Here is an 18,179-nt window from a genome sequence, read left to right as displayed (position 1 = left end):
ATTGTTAACTTGTTAAACAATAATACTGCTGGTCTACTGCAAACCACCTTGAGATCTACTAGAAGATCCCAGTCTTACCTTTTTGTTTGCTCCTGCCTCTGCAGTCCCATCATTTCCTTAATTAGAGAGCTGTGGGACTTTGCATTGGCTTTGAAGGGCATTTCCGCTTTATTTCCTTTCGACTGCTGTAAAAGTAGCTGCTCTGACAACTTCCTCTGAAGTACGCTAATTACAGTACCTCAGATGAACTCTTTATATTTTTTTGTCTCAGTGGAATAGGCAGCAATTCCTGCATGATGGGAGCGTTTGCTGAGAGACTGAGGTACTAAGTTCAGCCAGAAAGCACTGGAGAGAGCATTTCTTGAGATGCAAGGAAGCCTGGTGGGCTGTCACTTGAACTTGCCTCTCAGTCAACACTGATGACACCCCTTTGGATGTCTGACCCTTCCTGTACCACCTCCTTCAGACCCAACATGCTGGGATCTTCAGCCTTTCCTCCCGTTCCTCTTGAGTGGGCTGGCCTGCTCCCAGCGCCAATAGTTTTCTTTTCTTGGACTTATGACACAAGCTTTCCCACATGCTCTTTGCTGCTTGCAAAATCTGAAACCAGCCCTGAAGATCTGCCAACGCAAATCATGCTCTTCAGGGGCAAAGGTTTAAATAGGCAGCTACTACTGATCTTCAGTTACTGCTGCTACAATAAAGAACAGCAGCACTCATCAAGTTGTTAGCAGGTTGGGGACGGCTGAAACGGATGTAACCTGGACTTTTATTAACTTGCCTCCCTCTCCCTAACTACCACCTCTGACTTGTCCACTTCATGCACTGCCCACATGACAGCTTGTGCCGTAATAAACCAGTTAGTCTCTTAATATTTTTTTAATAAAATATTTATTGAAATTTTACAAAAACATAAATATACAAAATACAAAAAAGGGGGAAAACATACAAAAATACATAAAAAAGAAAAAAGAGAAATAAAAATACAAAATACGAAAAACAAATAGATACAAAAGAGTTAAAAACAAACCCATTTTTTGTAACTTTAATCTCATTAGCTTGTTTCCTTGACTTCCTCACAGCTCCCCTTTTTGTATTCCCATTTAAATAAACAAATCAGCAAATCCTTACCCTCTTTCGTTTATCTTAACTCTAAATCTTAACATAGCTCTATATTTTCATCCATTATCAACTCATTTTTGCATATTCTCATTAACTTTGTTGCTAGTGCCTCTTATTTTCAATCCAACATCATTTTTAACATTCGTTAATTTTACAGTGTTTCTGCAGATAGTCTTTAAATTTCTTCCAATCTTCTTCCACCGACTCTTCTCCCTGGTCTCGGATTCTGCCAGTCATTTCCGCTAATTCCATATAGTCCATCACCTTCATCTGCCACTCTTCCAGGGTGGGTAAATCTTGTGTCTTCCAATACTTTGCAATGAGTATTCTTGCTGCTGTTGTTGCATACATGAAGAAAGTTCTATCCTTCTTTGGCACCAATTGGCCGACTATGCCCAGGAGAAAGGCCTCTGGTTTCTTCAGGAAGGTATATTTAAATACCTTTTTCATTTCATTATAGATCATCTCCCAGAAAGCCTTAATCTTTGGGCACGTCCACCAAAGGTGAAAGAATGTACCTTCATTTTCTTTACATTTCCAACATTTGTTATCGGGCAAATGATATGTTTTTGCAAGCTTGACTGGTGTCATGTACCACCTGTATATCATTTTCATAATATTCTCTCTTAAGGCATTACATGCCGTAAATTTCATACCTGTGGTCCACAACTGTTCCCAGTCAGCAAACATAATGTTATGTCCAACATCTTGTGCCCATTTAATCATTGCAGATTTAACCGTTTCATCCTGCGTATTCCATTTCAACAGCAAATTGTACATTCTTGAAAGTATCTTAGTTTTGGGATCTAACAATTCTGTTTCCAATTTTGATTTTTCCACCTGGAAGCCAATTTTTTTGTCCAAATTATAGGCCTCTCTTATTTGATAATAATGAAGCCAGTCTCGCACTTTATCTTTTAATTTCTCAAAACTCTGCAATTTCAATTTATCTCCTTCTTGTTCCAAAATTTCCCAATATTTCGGCCATTTGGCCTCCATATTGAGCTTTTTCTGAGCCTTTGCTTCCATTGGTGACAACCACCTTGGGGTTTTATTTTCCAGTAAGTCTTTGTATCTTATCCAGACATTGAACAATGCTTTCCTGACAATATGGTTTTTAAATGCTTTATGTGCTTTAACTTTGTCGTACCACAAATATGCATGCCACCCAAAAACATTGTTAAAACCTTCTAGGTCCAAAATGTCTGTGTTCTCAAGAAGCAGCCAGTCTTTCTACCAGCAGAATGCTGCTGATTCATAGTAAAGTTTAAGGTCTGGCAGGGCAAATCCGCCTCTTTCCTTTGCATCAGTAAATATTATGAATTTTATTCTGGGCTTCTTGCCCTGCCAGACAAATCTAGAAATATCTCTCTGCCACTTCTTGAAACAGTCCATCTTGTCCAAAATTTGCAATGATTGAAATAAAAATAACATTTTTGGCAATACATTCATCTTTATAGCTGCAATTCGACCCAACAAGGAAAGCTTCAAATTTGACCATATTTCTAAGTCTTTTTTCACTTCTGACCAGCATTTCTCATAGTTATCTTTAAATAAGTTTAAGTTCTTGGCAGTCATATTAACCCCCAAATATTTTACTTTCTTAGCTAATGTTAAACCAGTCTCCTTCTGAAACCTCTCTTTCTCAATCGGTGTTAAGTTTCTCTCAAGAACTTTAGTTTTTTACTTGTTCAGTTTAAATCCTGCCACATGACCAAATTCTTGAATCAGTTCTAATACTCTTTTTGTACTAGATTCTGGCTCCTGTAACGTCAAAACTAGGTCATCTGCAAAAGCCTTCAATTTGTATTGTTTGGCTCCGACCTGAATACCTTTAATCAGACGGTCCCTTCTAATCATCTTTAACAAAACCTCCAGGACCGAAATAAAAAGCAATGGGGAAATTCGGCAGCCTTGTCGTGTCCCTTTCTCTATCTTAAATTCCTCTGTCATCACATTATTGACTATTAGCTTAGCCTTTTGTTCTGAATAAATTGCACTGATACCATTTTCAAACCCTTGACCCACCCCCATCCCCCGAAGATTTTTCTTCATAAAATTCCAAGAAATATTGTCAAATGCTTTCTCTGCATCTATAAAAAATAAAGCTGCTTTAGTATTAATGTTCACTTGCAGCTTCTCCAATATGTTAATTATGTTCCTCGTGTTGTCAGACAAGTGTCTACCTGGGAGAAAGCAAGCTTGGTCCTTATGTATCTCTTCCACTAATGCTTTTTTTAATCTATTAGCCAAAATATCAGCAAAAATTTTATAATCCACATTGAGCAGCGATATGGGGCGGTAGTTCTTAAGTTGTGTCTTTTCAGACTCCGTTTTCGGTATAAGTGTAATGTAGGCTTCTTTCCACGACTCTGGCGCTTTTTCCCCCTCCAAAATTTCATTACAAACCTCCTTTAGTGGCTGAATTAACCAATCTTTCAGAGATCTATAGTATTTTGAGGTTAAGCCATCCGGCCCTGGAGATTTACCCAACTGCATATTCTGAATGGCACCTTCTACCTCCTGTTCTGTAATTTTGTAGTTCAACATTATCTTATTTTCTTGAGAGATTTTTTGTAATCCATTTGTTTTTAAAAATTGGTCTATATCAAACTCTTTCTGTGGCCCTTGTGTATATAACTCTTTAAAATACCTCTGGAAGCATTTTCTAATTTCCACTGGATTCTGAATGTTCTTTCCTTCCACTTCCAAATTAGTGATAGTATTAAGCTTTTGTCTTTTTTTCATTTGCCAAGCTAATAATTTTCCACATTTATTAGCCGATTCAAATGTCTTTTGTCTCATTTGTTTAATTTTCCATTCAATTTCCTGGTTCATCATCTTCATATATTGCACTTGATATAACTTTATGTCTCTCAGAATCTCTTGTGACTTTGGTTTCGCTCTTAGTTTCTTCTTACCCTCCTTTATTTTTTCTAAAATTTTATCTTTTTTTTCCATTTTGGGCTCTCTTCTTTATTGTATTCTGTTGGATCAGAAACCCCCTCATAACTGCTTTACTTGCGTCCCAGATTATTCTTTTTTCAGTAGTAGTATTCAAATTTATCTCAAAATAGTCTCTCAAGGTTTTTTGGGCCTTCTTGATAACCTCTAAACCAGTTAGTCTCTTAAGAAGTCACAGCAATTTGTTTGATTTTACTATATGACCCCATTCAGCAGTTTCTTAAATAGGAGTCGTAGTTTGAACTAAGTTGGGGTTGAAGCGCCAGCAATGTTGGCTCCATCCATTGGCTCACCCCTGTGTGTACCAAGAGGCTCAGGCAAAGGATCCCTTAACCAACACCTCTCCAAGGTGAACAGTAAAAAGGTAAAGTGATGCTCATCTCACTTTACTGGCCGAGGGAGCCGGAGTACAGCTTCCGGGTCATGTGGCCAGCATGACTAAGCCGCTTCTGGCGAACCAGAGCAGCACACGGAAACGCCATTTACCTTCCCACCGGAGCAGTACCTATTTATCTACTTGCACTTTTTGGGGCGTGCTTTCGAACTGCTAGGTTGGCAGGAACAGAGACCAAGCAACAGGAGCTCACCCTGTCACGGCGATTCGAACCGCCAACCTTCTGATCTGCAAGCCCTAGGCTCTGTGGTTTAGACCACAGCGCCACCTGTGTCCCAGCACCTTAAATAGAGTCAGCCTCTTAGACACCACAGTTCACATTTGCCTCTGCCTTGGTCCCTGAAATCTTACCACAATTCAACGAGGAGGAGAAAGGATGTCTTTATTTTATTTTTTAAAACCTTTGCTTGTGTCTTGTAGTGGGTAGCTGAGGATGTGTTTCTATCTATGGTACTTTGTTGAACAAAGGTAGCTGTTCCCAGGCACAAGTTAAGGTGGTAGTTTTGGCCTTTAAAGCCTTATATGCTTTGGGACCACAAGCCTTTGGGATGATATGAAGGTCTGCTTTTGCTTGCATCCTACAGCAATAATGCAACAGGAATTTACACAATATAAAAGGGACCTGCCCGGCATCACAGTAAAAAAAATACTACCCATCCTCAACGGCCTGAGAAGCTGAGGTGTTGGAATACGCACAATGATGGGCCTGGTGGGGTTCCCCTGTAGATTGCAGACCGTAGCAAAAGGAAAATGTCATTCTACAGCCACCCAGAGTGGGACCTTGGATGTAGACTTGTGTTGCATGGACAGGAACACGTGAGAGAAGATGGTCCTCACATTATCTATGGCAGGCTTCTTCAACTTCAGCCCTCCAGATGTTTTGGGACTACAATTCCCATCATCCCTGACCACTGATCCTGCTAGCTAAGGATCATGGGAGTTGTAGGCCAAAAACATCTGGAGGGCCGAGGTTGAGGTAGCCTGATCTATGGTGTGTGTGTATAGAGTGGGGAAGACGGAACAGCAATCCGTAGGCTGGGTGCAGTCCTCAGAGGATTTCCATCTGGACTGCAGGATCTATTCTTGGCTCCACCTTGTTCCTTAGTTCCCACATGGACTGTGCAGGAAGGCACTTTTCATTCTCCAAAGCCAGCAGGGAAACTGCAGTTGCAGCAGTGGGTGGGAGGACCCAATCCAGATGAGGACCCTAATATGGAGGTTATGGGAGATTTAATCCCTTTATTTCCCTTCCCCAGCTGCAGTTCCAAACTGAACTGGGAGCCCTGCACTTGTACTTTGCATTTGGGAAGGGGACACCCCATTTGTTCCAATGCCACATCTACAGTTCTACTTGGAATGCAGATTCAACTGATTCAAACAAGCTCGGTTAGCTCACGCCTACATTTGTGACTTAAATCTGTTTAGCTGCAACTCAAGACCTGTTGCGTCTCGAGTTACGAAAGCAGATTGTTCCTCCCTGAGAGAAGAGAGTTGAGCGACCCAGGATCCTCTAACAATGCAGAAGGCTTTCCCAGTACTGCTAATCTCTCCTGTCAAGTTTCTCATAACATGTTCACACACCACTGCCATCAGCAGTCTTGCACAAAATTGTCACTGGAGCCGTCAGACTGGTTTGATGTACTCTTGCAACACATCCCCTAGAGAAGGCCATGACCTAATATCCTCATTTTGTGTTTCCTAGAGCCAAACAGTATAGGGCAAAGTGCAAGCCATACCAGGAGCTAGATCAAATTTTATTCAAGTCACTCCAGGTTTTCTTTTTGCTGCAGAGGGTCATTTGGGATAAAACTGTTTTGAATTAACAGCACAAATTAAAGTGAGGTCCCACCTGCCCAAAAGCAGTAACACACACCACTTTGAACAGGCATGGCTTCTCCCAAAGCAACCTGTGAACTGTAGTTTGTTCAGGGTGCTGAAAGTTGTTAGGAAACCTAGAGCTACAATTCCCGGAATTCCCTGGGAAGAAGGATTGGCTGCCAAGCCACTTCTGAGCATGTCTGGAGCTGAGCCAGAAGCTGGAGTCAGGAGGACCAATTCTGGCACTTGAGGAACTCTGATTTAAAAACAGCATCATTTTTATTTTGGAGACGAGAGAACAAATATCCTTGGATTCAAGCAGAGGCACTAGCTTCCAGGTTGGTCTATAGAAACACAGATAATCCCACGAGAAAGCTTCCGCACTCCTTCAGATACTATATGCACAAAATGCTGTTTGTGAGCACTACCTATGAAACCTAGTGGTCTGCATTTGCAGAATGTCTGTTTTGCAGAGAACTGTAGCAAGCAATAAAAATAAAAATAAAAATACCAGGAAAAGGCAGAAGAAAAGGTGCATTTGCAGCGAAATCTGCAGCACGAAGAGGGGCGTCTTTTGTCTCAGTGCTGGCAGCCGGAGAAGCTGGCAGCACCTCGAACAAGCCCCTCGGCTCGCCTCAAATCTCTCCCGGCGGCCGGAGAGAGAAGAGCTTCCTGGGCTCCATTCGCAAGTAAGAACTGGGGGGGAAACGGATTTTGCATTTCCCAACGCGGACAGTTCCAAGGCGGGCGGCTTGCCGTGGGGCTTCGGCGGCGGCGGAGGAAGAGGCCGAGGGCCGGCTCAAGAAGCTCCGCTAGCGCAGGGGAGCGGGCGGCGGCCCGCTCGGAAGGAGAGCCCCCTTTCGTCCCCAGGCCGGCCTCTCGCCCTCAGCCTCGGGTACTTGGGGAGGGGAAAGGCGGCCGGCCAGGCAGGCAGGCTCCTCCCCGGGAAAGAGGGCAGGATCCGGCGCCAGGCGCGCGCTGATGAGGCAGCCCGGAGGAGGCGGAGCAGGCGGCCGGAGAAGGAAGCCGGAACAGCGGCGAGGTTGGTGGGGGGTTCGGCCCCCCGCTTCCCCCGGCGCCCTAGAGCCTCAGGAGCGCCGGAGAAGGGCCGGGCACGGGGCGGCAGATCCAATTAATAATAATAATAATAATAATAATAATAATAATAATAATAATAATAATAAATTTTATTTTATACCCCGCCTTTTTCTGACTGGGAGTCGAGGCGGCTTGCAGATAAGACCAGATTAAAAGCATACCTGGGAGAGAAACGGGCGTGTGGGTGAAAGTGGGGGACCCCCCCTCACCAGTTGGCAGGCCCTTTAAGCGAGGTCCTGACAGAGCCGGCCCACCCCTGAGGCAAGGTGAGGCGACGGCCTCAGGCGGCAGGATCCCCAGGGGCAGCAGATCCCCGATGGAGATCTTTATTCCGCGTTGTTTCCCCCGATAGAGATCTTTCCTCGCCCCTTCTTCCCTGGCAGGGAAGGGGGCACCCTTTTGTGGTCGCCTCAAGACCTGTATCTCTGTTCATGTCTCTGCGTGGGTTTATTTCCTAGCGTTGATGGTTTAGAAAGAGGAATCCCGGCCACCCTCGAAGCAGCATAATATGCCCGCTCAAGATGTATTTCAGCACTTTGCCAGGCCCAGGCGGCAACAGTCCGTGGTTAAGAAATATTTATAAGCACTTTCTTAAGAAAAAGAGAGAGAGGCGTGTTGTAATACCATGGCAGGACTCTTTGATGGTGTGTGCCCACATACAGCCTACTTTATAGCCAGAGGTTTATTTCTGAAAAAGCAGTCAGCCTTGGCAAGACGAATGTGGCCTAGAAGTGCTTAACAGAGAAAGGCACTTTGCACACACTCAGAGGCACACTGTTACTACTGGGCATGGAGAAAATGGGGCGTTAGAGAGAACAAAGAGGGTCCCCTGCCCACTTTGGGATCTGCCCCCTTACGCTGGCATGCGCCCCCAATAGTACCCAGGAGAAATGTGCCCTTTGACAGAAGCCAGGTTTCTCTAGCCCTGCTTTCAGAGGCTGTGACTTTCTGTTATTTCTGCACATTATATGGCAGAAGTTCTAGCATCAGAAGCACGTTCTGGAGCTTGGGAGTAGGTGGCTGCTGCTTTGGGCTCTCCAAAGAGTGATGCTGCTTGTGCTTCTCCTCTCTGGGAATATCCTAGGAATAACTTTCTCCTGCTCTTCTCTTAGGCCATTCCAGCTGTTCAGCTAGACTTCTTTCATCATGGTGAGTACATGGGGTGTTTTGTAGCACACCCACAAGGTTGCTTTCCCCCAAGCACAGTACTTGAACTTCAACAGGGTAAGCACAACACTTTCATGAGATGCTGCAGTTGTGTGTTTTTCAGCAGCATGTATCTAGCTTCCCAGAGAGACACCAACTCACACAAACATGCTTCTGTAGGATGCTGACCTGACTACACACTTATGTATGGCCATGTGTGCTCCCGGGACTGGTGCTGCTTTGTTTGTTTGTTTGGTTTGGTTTTAACAAAAAAAGGCCAATTATTTTGTTTGAACAAAATGTACATAAGTGCTCAAATTAATGTTTGCCACAACATCAGCCTGGAAATCGATCCTGCTGCCAAGCATCCAATGAGAGTGAATGCTTTTCTTGCCCTATAGTCTCATCCATCTGCTCCTTCTTACCAGATTTCTTAATCCCACCTCCAGTAAGTGGGCCCTTGCCAACTGCTTTTGCCTTCAACTCAACGACTTTCTTTTGCTCCTACTTTTGTTTTCGCCTGAATGCTTTGTCTCCCTCATCCATTTCCTTTACTTGCTTCTTGGGCTGTTTCAAGGGTTCCTTCTTGCCACCGTCCCATTCTGACATGATGCTGCTGCCTTGCTTGCTTCTCCCCGACCCCACAGGTGCTGCTGTTAAATGTGAACTGGTCCTTAACTGCAAGGGTAACTTGAAGCATATGTCCTGGGATAGCTCTCCATACACTGGTCTTTTGGTCAACAAAACAAGTTTAAATGCAATAATTACCAATGGGGGCTGGTTCACATTTGGCTGCAACTTCCCTGCTAGCACCTTGGAACTGCATAAGGCTGTGTTTCTATGGAGCTGCTGTTAGTTTGAATATTTGGACACAATGGCATCCCTGTGTATGCCTACACACACACCTGCAGACATGAAACAGTCGGTGTTCGCCTGGCTTAGATGGCTCCTGACATTCCCAAGGTACCTATGTGTGGACTGTCATCAAGTGAGAACTGGCCTGAACCAACAGCTGTTGCTTGAACAACGTGACTGCTTGGATAAGGCCACTGAAATGGGGCAGTGGCGGTGGGGGTTTGCTGAAAGCGTGGCTTAGCTATTATGATAGCTAAATGGAACCTCCATGTTAGTGGATGGGACAACTCTGTATACCAGTTGCCGGGGGGCAGGAAGACAATGTAGTAAATCTGTTAACCTTCATGCACAACTTGCAGAACCACGTGCATCCCCATAGGCATCTGGTTGGTCAGCAGGGTGCTGGTCCAAAGAGACTTTGAGTCCGACAAAGGAGAGGGTTCTCTTTGTGTTCTTCTGCAGTGTTGGCTCATTTCTTCCCAACACTGCAGAAGAACACAAAGAGAACCCTCTCCTTTGTCGGACTCAAAGTCTCTGGGCTAGGAGGAAGCAAGCAGGCAAAACTAGTATACAGGGTCCACTTCAAAACACCTGCATCCCCCCCCCAAAAAAACCTGCTTGTATTTGCAGAGTTTTCATACACATTTAATTGCTTGAGGTGTTATTGAGCAACAGGAGTCTAATGCTGTCATTGGTTATTTACAGGGGGAAAGAAAAGGAGTCAATAAGTATTACCCACCCGATTTTGATCCAGCCAAGGTAAGAGAACAATTGGGGGTTCCGAGGGAAGTCCAGCGCTTCAAGTTGTGTGCTGACTGTGTGCATTTTTGTTTTTTTGTGTTGCAATGAAATAACAAATGTTGGACTTCGGCAAGATAAGTTCCATGGGGAGGGGGTTTGTGTACCTAGTAGTTATAGCAAGGAATCAGTTTTTGAATTGCCTGGAAGGCTTTTACTGAGCTGAAACAGGCACAAGTCTGCAAGCCAGGTTTTCTGGGTGCTGCCTTCAACTGAGTAGACCTGCCTCCTTTGAGTGGTCTTGTCCGCATGTGAGAGTGGTTCAGGATCTCACATGTTTGGGAGATCTGGCCTCACTGGCATCCTGTTCCCCACACCAGGTCTACTCTAGGTATGAGACAACCCAATGTAATTTACTGCTCTTGCCTGCTTCATAAATAAGCATTGAGATGGTAGTAATACGTTCAATGTAAAATGAAGAATGTATTTCTAAAAAAGCAATTAGATTTCTGCAGAATTATTTTTCTGTTGACAAATGGAAAACTTGAATAAGAACAAAGGATAAAAATAAAATGTGATAAAAGACCATACGAAAGTGATAATTAATCCTAGAGCAGGACCATTTTTAAAATGTTTTTTTTTAGCTGCTGCATCACACTGTTGACTTATGTTAAGCTTGTGGTCTGCTAATACCCCTATATCCTTTTCACATCTTATATTTGTGCATCTGGTTATTCCTGCCTAAGTACAGGTCAGTCTAAAAAATCCTGGTTTTCCCTGGAATGGACAACGTCATAGGGGTACATATATTGTCATCGGATGAAGGCCGTAGAGTCATGACTGACACTGGACTTTGTATATAGCAAGTTGAGCATCTTCTTTTATCATTTTTTGCAGCATGGCTCCCTTAATAAGTACCGCAACAGCCATCCGCTACGGGAAAGAGCCCGTAAACTCTCCCAGGGTATCCTCATCATCAGGTAAGGACACTTAGATGCAATCCTTAGCATGCCAGGGCACCTTGGAGTTGAGTCCTTATTACCTGGTGCTCTTTGTAGGGGGGCATAGGAAACGGTCTGGGGCCTGCACATTGGGACCAGCTCTATGCTAGCTAAGTTGCATGTGGACATCAAACAGGGCTTGCTTTCTTGCTAGCTGCAGCGGTCGGATGCCTCTGCTGCCTATAGTGAACGTCTCTTGGCTGTTTTTTCCTAGGTTTGAGATGCCTTATAATATCTGGTGTGATGGCTGCCAGAACCACATTGGCATGGGTAAGTGTGGAAGGTGGCTGGTGTTGAGGCCATCCCTTAGATACATAGACAGCTAATAGGAGCTTGAATGTGGTGAGAGGGGCTTGTTTGAAGGTAGTGGAATTTTGCGGCAAGAGCTATGTACTGCAAAGAGGAACCTTGTTTGTTGGATCTCCATTTGGTATTTCTGAAAGCCTCCTGTTTTGTCTTGCTTTTTTGCTGCTAGGTGTGACTGAGTACTTCTCACCTCTTGGGGACTAGTGCTTCAGGGTAGGTCAGGAAGAAACCTGAGAAGGAAGGGTTGCACACCAGGAGGCCAGTAGGAGTCATAAGGTCAACTGTTGCTAGTTAGAATAAGAGAAATGGGATTTTATATCTCTTTAGGTCTGTTCTCACCACTGAGAAGATGGGAGTGATGGGTCTAATAGATAAAAGGAGTTAGAAGTCCTGGAAGCTGGAACAGAAGCTGCACTCTGATTATATGCCCCTACAGCTTACACATAGATCAGGGATGGAGAACCTGTGACCTATGTGTCGTTACACTATGTCTAGACTGCCATCAGCCTCAGCCAGCATGGCCAATGGTCAATTATGATAAGAGTTGGGCATTTGAAGTGCCACAAGCTCTCAGCTCCTAGTCTAGTAAATAAAACGGGGGTTAGGGATTCTGGAAGTCAAAATATCTGGGACACTTTCGTTGTCCTGCCATTTTGGTAATTAAGGTAAAGGTTTTTCAAAGGGTGTGGCATAAATGTTTAAAATGAATTAATCAGTCATTGTTGGTAATGATAAGATTCCAGGGTGGCGTTGAGTGATCAGGAAATCGGAGGCAGGAATGTACAAATTCTACTCTTCCCTCTGCTGACTGCAGGTGTTCGCTACAATGCTGAGAAGAAGAAGGTTGGCAACTACTACACAACCCCCATCTACAGGTGGGTGCTGTGAGGGCTCTTGTTGTCTAGTGCTCTGGGCCAGGATCAGTTGGGCAGTGTGCGCATCAAGTGGAAGTTCAGGTCTGGCAAAGGGAAGAGGCAACTGGCTGGTGTTTAGGTAATCTGTACCCACGTTTCCCACCTCCACTTCCAGTGGAAGATCAAGAAAAACAGCATGCTGTGCAAACTGTCTGATTTGTGTAACTCCACATGCTTGCTTGTGGCGTGTGAATCGTAGAGTGGAGGGGCCTTTCCTGTAGGTCCAACCCCCTGTTGGTGGAGGAAATCCAGAGTGGTTGTCCTGCTAGAAAACATTCAAGTGAGGCAGAGTCCACTACCAGTGTGTAATTTGCTGCATCAACCTTTTTTCATGTGGACTTCTTTCCCATAATGCTGATCGTCCTTGTTGCCCTCCTCTGCACCCATTCTGATTGGTCCAAGTCTGCTAGCCATGGGGCGAGACCAGAAGCTCTGTGGCACTATCCGCTTAGCTGGGTGCCCTGCTCAGTCGTCTTCTCCTTCCTGCTTGTAGCCATGAAAAAATAAACACAACCACAGCAAGAGACTTCCTTATCTGTACTGTGGCTTCCTAAAAACCCACAAACAATAAAATGTAATAATCATAATCAGACACATTAGAATCAGCGACTTAGCTTTGCTCAGCAGCCATTGGCCTTTTGAAAGAGGCATGCTTTTCATCCTCTAAAACACAGCAGAACCAGAAAATAGATTTGCCTCATGTGTTGCACAGACCAACCACCATGCAGAACATAAGTCCCCCCTACAGGGACACAGGGATGGTAGGGGAAAAGGTGGAAGGTCAGTATAGGGTTCTGTGTGACAGTAGGAGGCCTTTTTTCTGAACATCTTCCATTCATGGCCACAACATCTGGTATCCCCCTTACCATCCCTTCTTGCTGAACTTGCCTTCTAGGTTCCGTATGAAATGTCACCTTTGCCCCAACCACATTGAGATGCAGACGGACCCAGCCAACTGTGATTATGTCATTGTCAGCGGTGCCCGGCGTAAGGAAGAGCGCTGGGATGTGGAAGCGAATGAGCAGATAGTGGCCACAGGTGAGCCTAGGGAGCTATGCCCATCCTGCTGTTGGGGTGTTTAAGGATTCAGCTGGCCTGGCCAGGCCTAATGTTTGTATCTGTCTCTCAGCCCACGAGGAGAAGCAGAAGCTGGAGACAGATGCCATGTATCGGTTGGAGCATGGCTCAAAGGATCAGAGCAAGCTACAGCGAGCCCTCCCCACCCTGCAGAACATCCAAGAGGCTCAGAGCGCCTGGAAAGATGACTTTGCGCTCAACAGCCGCCTTCGCCGGAAATTCAGGGTAAGGAGATGTTGAGGTGGGAGGGTTCCTCTTCGTGGCCCTGAACAAATGAAGGCAGGGTGAGATTTCAACTGTGTTCCTAGTAATATATTTACTTAAGACTGTCAGCCGCATAATAACTTTTAGAGGTTTAACCATGTGCCTTTCAACTAATTAATTGATTTAATTTAAATAAAAGTGAATGGTGTTTCATAATAAAAAGTCCCACGAAAAAATGAATGGATTCAACCTGTGATGCAACACCTACTTACTCAGGAGTAAGCTCCATTGAACTGGGTGGGACTTACTTCTGAGTAGACATGTATAGAATTGCTCTGCAAAAAATTTTAATAGCTTGCATACTTGCATGCTTATCTTAGTCATTTGCATTTTAGCGTGCTATCTTTATGGACATTTGGGTTTCTTTTTTAATTAATTTTAATGTAAAAAGGTAAAGGTAAAGGTACCCCTGCCCGTACGGGCCAGTTGTGACCGACTCTAGGGTTGCGCGCTCATCTCGCTCAAGAGGCTGGGAGCCGGCGCCGTCCAAAGACACTTCCGGGTCACGTGGCCAGCGTGATGAAGCTGCAACTGGCAAGCCAGCACCAGTGCCACACATGGAAATGCTGTTTACCTTCCCGCTATAAAGCGGTACCTATTTATCTGCCTGCACTTAGGGGTGCTTTTGAACTGCTAGGTGGGCAGGAGCTGGGACTGAACGACGGGAGCTCACCGCGCTGCGGGGATTCGAACCGCCGACCTTATGATCGGCAAGTCCTAGGCACTGAGGTTTTACCCACAGCGCCACCCGCGTCCCCTTTTTAATTTTAATTAAATGTAAATTTAATTAAATGTTAATGTAAATTTTAATGTAAGCAATACCAAATCCAATAAGCATAGGCAGAACAAGAATTATTCAATGGAGAAATGCAATTTGTATTGTAGAATGAACTTCCCTGTCTGGTATCCTGGAGTTATTTTTTTATTGATTACTGACAACCAGGCAGGAGGATATTTATACGGCTGGATCCAAGTTTGTATCCCTATTTTTATTTTATTTATTAACTAAGCTCCTCCAAGACAACTGGATGCAGTGGATTTAAAAATGTTTATTCCTGTCTTGCTAGTCTTGGCCTGTGTTTTAGTTTTCCCCCCCACCTCCTTTCTGATGTGGATTTCTCTTTTTTTGTCTCTGTGTCTCCCTTTCCTACGCATAGGAAGAAAAGAAAGTCCTGCAAGAGGAGGAGAAGAAAGATCTCGCCCTGCAGTCAAAAGCATGCCTGAGCATCCCACTTGTGAGAGAGTCTGACGAAGACCGCCATCTGGCGGCGCTCCTCAAGTACCAGAGCCTTGGCTGTACGTGAAGCCTTAGCGGTTGATTTTTTTTGGAGGGCTGGAAGATACCAGGAGGAAGGGTAGGGTTTCTGCAGCCTGAAGTGTGCTGTGCAAAGGCCCAACACCATTGTTGGCAGCACAAAACAGATGACCTCCTGTTGAAATCGGGATTCAAGGAGAAGGCTCACATTGCTGCCCCACTTGTGTCCTTGCACATTCCTTCCCCCACAAAGCCCTTAGAGCTCCAGGTCTTGCCGCACAAACCATCTGACTCCTTTTCTGATGGATTCTTTCACTAAGGTTTCAAAAGAAACAGCTGGCAAACCCTCACAATCAAGCTAGGTTGCTAGGCTACAGTATTCGTTATGTACTAAAACAAGAGACAGTGATGTCATGTGTATTGTATAATTTATGTTTGCTTTCCACATGTGCAGACTTTGTCTCACCTGCCATCGCCCCACAACTGCTGTAGTTGTCAGAAACCCACCCTTCCCTGCTTTCCGGTGACTCCTAGATCCTGGTTGGAGAACAGCTGAACTTGGGCCACAATACAAAGATACTATCTCTCATAACGGTGCAGGCACTGGGCTGTCACACAGACCGGTCTCAAGACATTATAGCTGCACCAGATTATTTTATGCTTCAAAATCCCCTGTAGCATTGGAGAGGATGCTGAGGTGCCAGCTATCCATAGCTCAGTGGTAGAGCACATGTTCAACGTGCAAGAGGTCCAAGGTTCATTTCCCCGCCCCCAGCATCTCTTAGTTAAAAAAACAGGATCAAGTTGCAGTTGGTGGGAAAGACTTGTCATCAGCTAGGTGGACCAATAATCTGATTTGGTGTAACACAGCTTCCGATATTTCTGTTGCAATGCACACAGTACCATTTTCAGTTATGTAATAGTCCCCTTATAATATTCCTGTTGGCGGCAGCTTGCATGGAAATTGTTTTCAATGGAAAACAGCAGGTGATTTGATGTTGAAATGTTGGTTTGACAGTGTGCAATGTGGCATTATCTGAGAGGTTGATGCAAATTGTCCCAGAGAGACAATTTTGACTGCTGGGTTCCCTTTTCTATTGTACATAAATGGGACTTTGCCAGTTTGTTCTTTCCCCAGTCAACAGGTTTCTCAAAGAAGAGGCTGGCTTACACAGAGGGCAAATTATTCAGAGAATCATAGAATTGTAGAGTTGGAAAGAACACCAAGGGTCATCTAGTCCAACCCCCTGAAATGCAGGAATCTCAGCTAAAGCATCCATGACATCGTTATTATGCAGCATGCAATTCAGTTGGTTATATGTATCTTGTTTTTTGCTTGCATTTTTGCAATGCAGTGTCTTACTTTGTACTAATTCCCCACCCATTTTTAACATGTTCTGTAAATTTTAATAATATTAATATATTATATTATTAGTAATTTAATAATAATATATTAATAAATAAATTAATAAAATATAATTTGAAATAAAAACAAAAATGGTAATGATAACCTGTTCTCTCTCCATCCAGCTTATGAAGACAAACAGAAGCAAAAACGCAGTGAGATTGTTGACCGCCCATGGTTTTCATCTGCCCAGGTCTCAAGCCCCAAAGCCAATGACACCCTGAAAAAACTGGCACTGTCGGGGAAATCCCCAGCTGGCAAGACACCCGTAGCGATGAACGACCTGGGTGTTGTGCGTCGGAAATCCAGGGATAGGGAACGAGCTTCAGCCGAAGAGGAGAGTGAGGCTTCAGATCCCACATCATGCGTTAACACGCAGGACCAGGACAGTGCAGTGAAGAAAGTGTCCCTTGACTCTCTCACGGGGCCTGAAGTGGGTTCCCAAAAGGCTGAAGGAAGCCCCCTATCCCATTTTTCTACCTCTCTTGTTGCAGATTATTCTGACTCTGCATCTGATCCTGAAGCTGAACTGTGAACAGAGTTTTGTGGCTCTGGATAGAATGTGACTGGATCTGATGTACAAATTGTCACCCCCCTCCCAAACCAACAAAAGACTGTGCAGTTGTAATGCCTATCAGTTGAATCTCTGAATAGGGGTGTGTGTGTGTGTGTGTGTGTGTGTGTGTGTGTGTGTCTGTCTGTCTGTCTGTCTGTCTGTCTGTCTGCCCTTGGGAGTTCCATTTTGTTGCTTTTCCTTGAGCTATTTGCACCTGTGCCCCTGGTTATTTAAGCATGACCCCTTCCTTGTTTTGTCCAACATACCACAAAATAAACACAGCTATCCCTATAACCCTGCCTCTTTTGTCCTGACCAAAGTCTTGACAGCTGCACACATAGAATCATAGAATTGGAAGGGACCGCGAGGGTCATCTAGTCCAACCCCCCTGCAGTGCAGGAATCTTTTGCCCAACTTGGGGTTTGAACGCATAACCCTGAGATTAAGAATCTCATGCTCTACTTACTCAGCTATCCATAGCTGAACCCACCAACCTGGGTTTGCGGTGAAAAGGAAAGAAGCTGAAAGCAGGCATCTTTGTATGTATACAGGTAAAGCATTAAAGCCTTTTGAAATCATCTATTTCTAAAACTGGGATTCCACACGTGGCACCTGTAGGCTTTGTGGCACTCCGGCACTCCCAGACACCTCCCATTTTTGTTTGAATGATGAGTTTCTTTTCTTTTGCTCTTCAGAGGGGTTGCCTTCCTGCTACCTGGGGGGGGGGGGGGCGTGGTTTGAACATTGTCAGCTTTTCTGTCAAATGGGTATTTTGGGGTGCCTAATTTTCCAAATATGCCCCAGGCCCAAAAAGATCGGGGACTCCTCCAGTAGACCCGTATTTTGAAACGGGGATAGATATTTGCTGTTGGGAAGAGCATGGGCTCCCATAGCTGTGCCAGAAATGGGCACCTGGTGAAATGGGTCAAAATCCAAACCCCTTGTCCACACTTGTATGAACCCCAATCTGCCCACAAAGGTTATGTTCACATTAGTGGCTTGAAATGCAGCAAGGCGTTTTTTCCCTTCTTCATTTCAAGCCGCATTTGTGTGGAGTTATTCACATCAGAGAGGGGTGGGAATGTCTTTGCAACATGCACCATCGCCTTTTCTGTTTCACCATCCTTGCATCCCTCCCGGAACTCCTGTTCGTTATGCTGTCATCTGTACTTGCGTGTTTATCTGTTAACTCCACAACCCAGCTTTCTAACTGAAGCTGGTTTGAGAGAAAAACACATCAAACATCTGTATTTGTCAAGAAATCTA

General features: G+C 44.7%; 2 protein-coding genes across 5 annotated transcripts; one reads left to right on the top strand and one right to left on the bottom strand.

Annotated features, from left to right (window-relative positions):
• The first annotated feature begins 6,849 nt into the window (after positions 1-6,849).
• Positions 6,850-17,207, top strand: YJU2B (YJU2 splicing factor homolog B). Of its 4 annotated transcripts, none has more exons than XM_053370922.1 (10): positions 6,850-6,987; positions 8,509-8,545; positions 10,103-10,156; positions 11,033-11,115; positions 11,351-11,406; positions 12,257-12,317; positions 13,252-13,394; positions 13,486-13,658; positions 14,855-14,993; positions 16,483-17,207. In XM_053370922.1, exons 2-10 carry the CDS (start codon positions 8,543-8,545, stop codon positions 16,890-16,892), a joined length of 1,122 nt encoding a protein of 373 aa, XP_053226897.1. In that variant the 5' UTR covers positions 6,850-6,987; positions 8,509-8,542; the 3' UTR covers positions 16,893-17,207. The 4 variants fall into 4 exon arrangements, with proteins under 4 accessions (XP_053226897.1, XP_053226898.1, XP_053226896.1 ...); XM_053370923.1 differs by lacking the exon at positions 6,850-6,987 and adding an exon at positions 7,175-7,193; XM_053370921.1 differs by lacking the exon at positions 6,850-6,987 and adding an exon at positions 7,230-7,340.
• LOC128404879 (translation machinery-associated protein 7-like) lies at positions 8,825-9,158 on the bottom strand. Its single transcript, XM_053370924.1, is given in 1 exon segment — positions 8,825-9,158. A coding segment is annotated over 1 exon segment (273 nt). The 5' UTR covers positions 9,152-9,158; the 3' UTR covers positions 8,825-8,878.
• Positions 17,208-18,179: the final 972 nt, after the last annotated feature.

Source organism: Podarcis raffonei, chromosome 17 (assembly GCF_027172205.1).
Source record: "Podarcis raffonei isolate rPodRaf1 chromosome 17, rPodRaf1.pri, whole genome shotgun sequence".
Lineage (NCBI taxonomy): Eukaryota > Metazoa > Chordata > Lepidosauria > Squamata > Lacertidae > Podarcis > Podarcis raffonei.
Note: the sequence above shows the minus strand (reverse complement) of the source record. Positions and strands in the feature narration are given on the sequence as shown.